Below are 10,120 nucleotides of genomic sequence, written 5' to 3'. Positions count from 1 at the left end.
AGAAAGCCACTGGGAGCTATCTAATTTTTATATCTAGGTTAAAAACTCATTGCCTTAGAGCTGCTTGTTGTGTTTAGTTCCTTCTCCCCCGCCCTATTAGCACGGTTGGCTACGTACGGTGCAAAAGAAGTTCACCATAATATATAAGAAGTTCAACGTACGTACGCACTTCGGCAGAGGGCTTAGAAACACAACGAAAAGACTGAGCCCGCCAACCAGGACCAGGGCACCTCATCACCAGAATAGCAAAAACAAATATTGAAATGTATCAAATATCAGCCCAAATTCAAAATTTATTCATAACAAGCACAACCTAATTATTCACATTAACAAGGCAATGCATCTCCCTCATCTCCATCTCGTCTGTACATCTCTTCTCTCAATATACATTGATATAATCTATATCTCTTCTTGGGATTTTGCTAGGATTTTATTAATTGAAAAGCGGGGGGCGGGGGGGCTACAAAACGAATTTCTGATTTAAGGCCCGTAATAGCCAAACACCTTCTGATAGCCATTTCATGTGACACTATTTACTGCATCATTGGCCAATTACCAAACCTAACACTCACAAAAATAACTGGAATGGAATACAATCTACGTGCACATATATGCTCGACCGAGCATTCCGATTGCACTCGTTTCATAGGGGAGCCTTCAGCCACGTGTGGAAAATTCCACAGTGCTACGGTGGACATTAGTATATACCCTTAAACCACTTGCTGACAATCCACGAAGTGATATTCATGATGAGCACTTTCAAATGTCAGTGCGCCAGTCGGCTCGAGTGTTATTGGTGATTAAATCCCCCACTTGGCTTTCACAATAAAGCATGCTGTACCTCCTGAACAGCAGCGCATCCGTGTTACGATGGCAATGATGTGACGTTTTCTTGGCATCCATATGAAGAGTGTGTGTCTGTGTTTTTTGCCTTTGACATTTATCCATTAGCACAACAAAGGTGCGTCGAGTTTGTGGAACTATAATGGGCGATCTGCCTTGTGCAATGCCTTGTGCGATGGTAGCAGGGTAATAATCCCTTTGCCTCGTCGTGAGAAGTGGGAGCACGTGGTTTCAGAGTGTACCATTTGAACCGACCCCTTCATTTTACGCATGCACAGCCTGCAGAGAGACATCGTCTAGAATTCATCAAAGCACCTGGGTCGTTATGGACACATTTGCAGGCTTTTAATACAACAACAGAGGTTTGGCGCCGGATGGCTTTTAGAATGGTCGCCTTTAACGAACGTCTCTGCACTGTTGCAGCAGGCGCGCGAGGTGACCATGACAGCCGCACCTGGGAGCCGTGAAACCAGCCGATATGAAGTACACCTTGAAAGGGATATCACGCACCACCGAGAATGGCCAACTAAGTGAACAGAGCAACCCCCCAGGGTCACCAACGATTGAGCAGAAACACCGCCCCATATTAAACGCAGCTTTCCCTTCGACTTGGCTACATTGCAAGCTCTTACAAAACGTGAAACAATTTTGATTCACCGCCATGCAACAGATATATGTCCGTGGATCAGGATGCACGATGGGAAAGCGCGTGCCACCAACGAAGCGTGTGGGATAGCAATATGTCTGCCCTGAAGGGGCTTCAAAAGCTTTAAAGTTTTCACTCGTAAACATTAAAGAGGATGGGGGTTGGGCATACCTGTCAACCACACGGTTTGCCCCGCATTCTTGTACAGGGGAATTGAGTTTTCAGGTCTATACGGCGCAACAGCCGATTCAATAGGGCAACATTTTTGTTTAGTCTATTTGTGTGTTTCTTGATTGTGATGGGACTTTGTAGGATGAACGTTGAGATTTATAAGGGGCACGAGGTGACCAATAAGATCTGAATTGATCTGCTATAAGGTAGGCAATGATGCGGGGTTGGCAGGTATGGGTTGGGCACTACATTTTTGCGACTTCTCATGACCAGGCATCGTGCGTGTGTGCAAATTCAATAATTGTTCGTCATCAAATCAGCCAGGATAAATCCACTGCTAAATGAAGACCCTCTCACCCCCCCCACCGCTCCCCAAGCCACCCACCACATATTTTACTGCTGCTGTTGCATTATGACTCTGGAACTAAAGCAGTATTTTCTCTCTACGTACGATCAACCGAACGCCACCGTTCTGCCCTGGAAGGTTTCACGAGACAGAGTTGGGGGGGGGGGAGCAAAGCAATCGAGCAAAGCGCCAAGAACTCACTTCACGCAGCGAGCGGAATTCGCTCGACTCCGCTGCTCACAAATCGACGGTCGTTCGGAACAACGTCCGTCTGAACTTTCACCTCCCCCGTGGTGTATGTGACGTCGCAGCAAGCAGCTCTATGCCACCACACAGCAGAGGCGATGGTTAAATCTACTCGGCGACAGCTTTAACCGCCTGCACACAGCGACGGAATTATAGCGTCAAGCGGACGATGCAATTTTTTTGCGCTTGTTTTTTTTCTTCTCGCGGCAGACTTTTAAGTACTTTCATGATGGCTAACGCCGAGTCGTATACAGATTTATTATAACGATTCTTTAACTATATACAATACCTACATATCGCTGTCACTCATCACGTTCCATTGGAAGTTGACCAACATTTAATCCACACCCCCCTCCTCCTCCCCAGGTAGTCGTGATGGTACGTCCCAAACTAAATAACCTCCCCCACCTCCCTCGCTGTGTCAACGCACACAGACATTTGGCAGGTGCTGTGGAGAATGGAATAAAGCATTTTTTTGGAGGGGGGGGGGGGGTCATACACTTGGACTCAACCTCAAGGGAATCAGGAGCGAGTGACAATGGCGAAAACTATTCTAGCTGAAAACATCCCCCAAGGACTTTGTCGCAGCTGAAATATTTTTTGTTAGATAATAATCATAATAGTTATTGCACTGTTTCCTATGAGACATCAAATTGTACAGCAATCTGTGATCGGAGATTATTACTTGACATGGATTAAACTCGGTCGAGTGTGATCTGTGTTTTTTTTTGACGGGGGGGTGTTGGGAGTTCACCAAAGTGTGCCCCGCATCGAACGCATATGAAAACATGTTTAACTGTATTTCGATTTAAAGCTTTAGTGACTGCAGGGATTCATCGTCTTGGTTCTTTCTGTAAAGTCACGTCGAAGGGAAATAATACAATAATTTGAATAAAACATAATACAATTATCACGACGTTTCGACCACAACACAAGCAGCCGTCCTCAGGTGAAGAAACAGCTGTCGGAAAGACAGCGTCCTAATGACAGCTCTGTTTCTTCACCTGAGGACGGCTGCTTGTGTTGTGGCCGAAACGTCGTGAGCATTTTATTTTATGATGTTTTATTTATATTATTTTATTATTTCCCTTCTACGTGACTTTACCGAAAGAACCAAGAAGATGTTTAACTGTAGATGAACGGGGGGCGAGTTTATTTTCGTTCTTTTTGAAGATCACGAAGTGTAAGTCTAAATCAGAAGGCCAATGCTCAACATACGACGGCGGTATAATAACCGCACGCGGTTTCCATTGAGAGTCTATAGGAACAGCTTGTAAAACAAAAATCCAGTACATTATTAACAGATGTACAATCACGTAGGCTTTCGCGACCAATATCATCCATAATAGAGGTTTCTTGTGCTAGAACCCAAATAACCTGTATTATGGAAGATGTACAATACATTATATCTGTTGCTGAACCTTGTAAAATAATTCACACGCAAACACCCCCACACACAGGCGCGCTCTCTCTCTCTGAATGTTTTTTTGTACAATTCATATCTTTCCCCCCCCCCCACAAACCATCCACTCATCAACTCTCCTCTAAAAAGAAAACCTCCCCATCCTCTGAATCCTGTCATAGCAGTCTCCTGCTTGACGAGAAACGGACGGGCGAGTGTAGTAAGAGGTGGGGGAGAGAGTCGGGGTTGGCCATTTAGATGATTTTATGATGCCCCCTACGCCGTTGGTGTCGAACCTGGGGATTGCCACTCCCGCAGTAGAGAGATAACCGATACGTGTCCATGCACAGAAGAAGCAGAACATCTGACAATAAGCAGGCGAGGGAGAGATTACACGTACAGTAAATGCATTGTCTCGAGTGGAGTATATTATTTATACGTTGCTAAAAACCCGGAGCTTGTTAACACCACCCCTGGCAAGATGTATATAGATATATTCCACAGGATGTAGGGCACCTCCTCACACGACGAGGACAATCCCTGGGGGGGGGGTGGGGGCAGCAGGACCAAGGTGGCAACCCCCTCTGGGGGGAAGGAGCGGGCAGGGTTTGAAATCTCGCCGGAGCGACATGAAGGGTCGTGGGAGTTGACCTCAAGCGGCCACGTGGTCCAAGGCGCTGCTGCTGCTGCTCCACGTGTGTTTGTGCGCGCGCGCGTGCTCTCTGTGTACGGGCTCGGAAAGCGTGAAACGTGACGGATATTTAGCTTACTTTCTTTTTTATAAACGTGCGCAAAGTTTATAGCAAGTAAAACTGTACGTTACGATTGTTCTCACGAATATAGTTGTTCAAAACTGTAATACTTGTATTTAGTAAAACGGTATATTGTATATATGTGTGTATGTGTATATCAAAGTTTAAATGAGATGTTATACTGCGGTGAAATTATCTTTTGATATAACCAAGCATTGTCATTGTGAGGACTTTTAAAAATTATTCTCTGAAGTTAGGACTTTTTATTTTTTTACATTGGCTGTTCGACCACCAAGGGTTAACCTTTTACAACTACAACAGAGGAGGGAGACTTGTGAACAAGAGTCTAATCGCTTCATCGGAATTCTCTCGCTGAAATCAAATGTCTGTCTCTCCGTGGCTATGATAGTGCGGTAATTGTCAACAATTGTAATGCAATTGCTTGATTGGCTCACAAGTGACGATGATTGGATTTATCATTATATTTAAGATCGAAACAGGAGGATTTCGCCAAAATTCTGTCTGTTCGCCTGATGAAGCTGGTTGTAATTACCGGCAAAATGTCGTACTCGAATTGTAAATGTTGTGGGGTTACTCTCCAACACGCCGGTGTGCTGAACGAGTTAACAAATTGGCACGTTCTGTTTATGTGACAACTCTTACTAATTGGCTGTGTCGGGTGGCAGCGTGTTCAATGACACATTCATATTTACGCGATCTAATCGATAATATGGATAATATTGGTCACGAAAGCCTACTAGGTGTTAAACTATAATCCAACTTTGAGAAGACATTTAAGGCTCTTTAAACCAATTGCATTTAGTATTAAAAAATTGTGTGTCACATTGTTCGTGCATCCATAAACTGTATAATTGTGTGGCAGATTACTGAGATGGAATTTCCTTTATGAACGAGACAAGGTCGAATGAATGTATCGACTACGAAAGCTATGAATGGCTTATTGCATTTCGTACGTATGCTTTCACGACCAATATCGAGTCATAATTTAGTTTATTTTGTGTTATATAATTGGGGAGGTATGATGTCCATTTGTAACTATAGCCCTCCACCACCCGACCACAGCCAATCAAATAAAACATTTTGCACGTGGGAATACGTGCCAACTGATTTGCTTCTTCTTCAGAAAGACAGGAGGAATGTTTAGAAGTAAGCAAAATGTTGACAATTTTTTATTTTGTTACGTTTCATTGGAAATTACATCCAGCATCATCATGAGGCGTGAACAAAACCTGAGCTCCCGCGTTACAGAGCTTCCTGATCCGGGTCCTGAAGTAGGGCTATTCCATGAAATGACAAAGCTCTTTTGATTTTATAATACTATATCAATTTTTAAATCGGTACCTCACTCAATGTGTTAAAACGTGCAAGTTCATTTACAACGTGGAACATGATTTTACACTGGCGATTATCAGTGGTGGTGGCTTCTCAGCTGAAACGCGAGCGTTAATTTCACCCTTGTGGTCAAGCTAAGCGATGAAGAAATGCTCGACTGGGTAAATACAAATCGAAAGCTATGAAGTATAAACCAGGATTATTCGAATATACATTTGTACAAAACATTTCAACATTGAAATTTAAAAGCATACTGTACTTGTCAATTTTACGCTTTCAATAAAGTACTAATAGTAATATCTCATACTACGTTAGGAAACACGTTAATAAAAAAAACAATAAAATGTTTAAAATACTTCAAATGGTAAACAAGTAAAAGTTTTTCATGTATTTTTTTTCAACTTTGGCAAGTTTTGGCGACAGAAACCATTAATATGCCTTGGTTTTTTTACACTTTAAATCAGCTCGCGGAACTTAAAACACGTTTACACAAAGCATCGCTTCCCGAACCCAGTCGCCCTCCCTGGTAATGAAGCCACTGCCATTGGTTGGGGTAGCGCCTGCAAGCAACGGCAACCACCACACTTTTTCACAGAAGCATTCAAGGAATCGGCCCGTTCTTTGCTCGATTCTAAACCGGCGTCCCTGTTAACGTGTTCCACGAATCTCCGTAGCAACAATGCTCGAGTTATGAACTAACTTGTGGCATTTCAAATCGAATTTTTTGTTTTCCAAAAAAGAAATCTTAAAAAACGCACCATCTGAAGGTACGCGTCTGTTCGACTTTGAATACTGGTAAATACAAACTCATGAATTTTGGCGTCCGTGGCCAACGGTCCACGTGTCTTTTGACAACCCTGCCTGCGATGTATTCCTGCTGCAGGATGTGCAGGGGTTGTGTGCGCGTCTATGCGCGCGCGGGGTGTTGCAACTGCGTCGGCGCGATGTCCCTCCTCATTCGTTGCCGACGGAAATTCGCACCGCGCGCGCTCGGGGGCTGCGTTCAAAGTTGCCCGAGAGCTTGCGCGTGAAGTGCGCGTCGTGTGCGCAGGCGAGGTTTGCGTCTCGGTCAGAAGCTGGTTCTCCCCAATTATTGACAGTATGCATCGATGCAGCTGTGTGTGTGTGTGTGCGGCGCGTGTGCGTGCCGAATTACAGTCTTGGAGTTTATTTTTTCTTAAAAACTGTATATGCTACAAAGTTGTTACGAGTAATAACTACAGTATGAAACCTGTGGCTTTTTTTACGCATACACCGCAGTGTGTAATATATATTGTGTGTGTGTGTATATATAGGGAATAAACACTGCATTACAACATGTGACAGGCAGAGATCGCAGCTGTACTTATAGGCAAGAAAAGAATACTTAAATTCTCGACCACGTTCAAGTAATTCATGGCCACAATACCTATGTAATCGTGTAATTATCGTTGCCGTTATATACAAATATGGCACTTAACAAATACAAAATAACCAGATATTTAGTTTCCCCACGTTGTGTGGACCACAGTCAATATGGCTCTCTGGGAAAATATAAAGGCGTATTAAAAAAAAGCGGTTTTCTTTGACGTTTTAGATTCACAATCTCTATCATCCCAGATGCAATGCAATCATTATACAATGTAACCTTATTGTTATTTATGTAGATATAACGGCGACTTGTGGTAATGTTATTATTACAATTTGCACGAAAATGATCACCACTTATTCAGTATATTGTTGTCATTATAAATATGAAGGTTAATGTACATTATTGATACGTTAAAAATTTCACAATGGAGTTCGATGTAAAATTCCCCATTGACATCCATCGGAATTGAGTAGGCAACATTTGATCTAAACACACTTCTACATTATAACTCTTTATCTTAAAATGCTCCGCCAACTGGAATTCCGTTGGAACGCAAAGTAACCCCAAGGCCCTAAAAGCAATATCAGATTTTGGCCAAGTGATCGTGCAATACAATGAACACTTCACACGGGATTTTGCCCTGCGCCATTTCTGGTAAGGAACAAAGCCAAATCACGATGACCATCATCATCGTCATCGTCAGTCAGCCATGGTCAAGCCACCGCTTGATGAAAGCCTCCCCAAACCATCGCCAACTCTCGTGATCCTGTGAAGAAATAATTCATCCAGCATCTGCACATGGTGCACGTGGTGGTGGTGGTGGTAGAGCAAGCGGCTTGCAGTCGGAAGATTGCGAGTTCAAATCCTGGTTGGGGGTTGACTCAGCCTATCATCCCTTTGGGGAAGGTAAACGATTTACTGCTTTGTGCAAAAGTCAACAGCAGTTGTCTTACGGATATATTTGTCCCCACCATAGGAATATGGACTTTTCACAACTGGCTAAGGCTGTAAACATGAGATGATTAGCACGTGAATGCTCATTTGAGCAGGAAATCACTTTGACCTTACAACTTCTGGCCTGCACATCAACTGCTTTTCAAAGAAGCTAAGAACCTACGGTATTAAAACCTTGGGTATCTTGCATAAAAAAAAACAGAAGTATGTTATACTGTTCCACCAGCAAGAGGGATATTGCGTTAAATTCAATTAAACACTTCTTTGTGTGGCCCAAACAGATATCGCTTGTTTCTGGAGCAGAGATAGATAATTGCAAATTCTGATTCATCTTCACTCCCCATTATACTGCGCAGTGGGAACGTCATTATAAAAATAAGTGTGCAGATGATCGTTCGGGCACTGCAAGATTCCGTGAAGGCAATAAGGGGGAGCAAATATTTATTACATTTTCCTGAAATAATTAACTTGGTGGATTTGCTGGTAATGACCACAATTATTGAACTGTCAGGGAGCTCTTCGACTAACACCAATGCAAAGTTGCGAGAACCAATTTGCAATAGCTTACGATGATGGTGGTGATCGGGATGGTGGTGGTATTATATATATGGTATACAATAAACACTGTTAGTTGTCATGATACTCTTATTTGCAATTGCACTCTAAGTAGTACATCATCTAAGTCTGCTATTCTGTTAAAAAAAACCTATGATTTTATCATAAAGGCAATTTTAAACTTACAATGTGATGTATATGCATATACGATTTCTGTGATTTTGCAAAAAATATATATATTAGCTTTCTTATATCTCCGATGAGTGATTTATTTGCCCATCCTAGAGGAGGGCACGTCGTTCATGTTTTTGACATTAGCTGTCCTCACGGGAAGCATGTCAGCTGCCGGGTGCTGTTGCACGACTGACTGACTGGAAAAACCACTCAGTATTCGTGGGTAAATTGGCACTTGCTCAGATTAACAATGTTCAGGCATATGCACGTGATCCTAGATTTGTATACACAAAAGCCAATCTCAGACGACATCACGTTCAAGAATATCCAGTAAGCACTATATAGTGGGTACTAAATGTTATTTTCTAGGCTCATTGACTGTTCGAAATCACATATAACTACTGCACCAATACAAAATAAAACCTATTCCATCTATATATTTTTTGTTTGTTTCTAAACTTCTAGCAATCTGACACGACAGAACACTTACAATAATGTTTGTAGTGATGTGGATTTGAATACCGACCTCTAGTTATTTCCGTCACGGCTTGACTTTGCTATTTAAAAAGAAAACAATGCACGACACGAAAAGGCAAACTTGCAGACCTGTAATCGCTTCCTTACGCCACCGCTGGCCGAAAGGCCTCTCCACGAGAGGGAGCTCTAGCGTGGGGTCCCTCTAAACGCACATTATTCAACGTTATCGTCGCTGATCTCAACTAAACTTACGTATTATTATTTTTTCCAGGCAAGGCGCACTGAGCCATTTCGCTCTTTAACCAGAAGCGACCTGGCCACAGATCGCCATCGATGAGCTTAAATTTCCGACGCTACGGCCGTGGCACGGCTGTGGCATGGTCGTCACGATGCCCGCTCCGCTGAGCGAGGACATTCCCGCGGCCACGCCCCTCAGTCCAGCATGGCGTCCAGTTGGTCGGCGAGGTCGTCGAACATGCTGCCGATGTCGTCCAGGAGATTTCCCGTGGGCCGAGGCTTGCCGTCGCCACTGCAAGAGAGAGTGGCACGCGTGCGAGCCAATGAGACCGGGTTGTTGTGTTTAGGGTTGTGTGTGTGAGCGATAGTGCAGCGGTTGGCTGAGTCGACCCAGGGGATGCCCAGGACCGGTTCAAATAATCGTCACAGGTGTTAGCCATGAGTGGGAATCGAACTCATAGTGGTTAGCGTGCGGTTAGCATACTGCACTATGAGTTCCATTCCCGCTCATGGCTAACACCAGTAACAATAATTTTAATCAGTCCTTTGCATCGCCTAGGTCGCCTCAGCCTCAAATATTTGAGTATCTGGTAAGGCGGATGAGCATAGTGCT

At 43.5% G+C, this 10,120-nt stretch overlaps 1 protein-coding gene across 1 annotated transcript in view; it reads right to left on the bottom strand.

Moving 5' to 3' along the window:
- Positions 1-3,256: 3,256 nt before the first annotated feature.
- LOC144730364 (caskin-1-like) overlaps positions 3,257-10,120 on the bottom strand; it is a 413,671-nt gene continuing 406,807 nt past the window's right edge. The window contains exon 20 of the mRNA XM_078611135.1: positions 3,257-9,799. Coding sequence (XP_078467261.1) covers positions 9,703-9,799 — 97 coding nt within the window. The 3' untranslated portion in view covers positions 3,257-9,702. The remainder of the gene's footprint in view (positions 9,800-10,120) is intronic.

This window comes from Lampetra planeri, chromosome 35, assembly GCF_965212315.1.
Source record: "Lampetra planeri chromosome 35, kcLamPlan1.2.h2, whole genome shotgun sequence".
Taxonomy (NCBI): Eukaryota; Metazoa; Chordata; class Hyperoartia; order Petromyzontiformes; family Petromyzontidae; genus Lampetra; species Lampetra planeri.
Note: the sequence above shows the minus strand (reverse complement) of the source record. Positions and strands in the feature narration are given on the sequence as shown.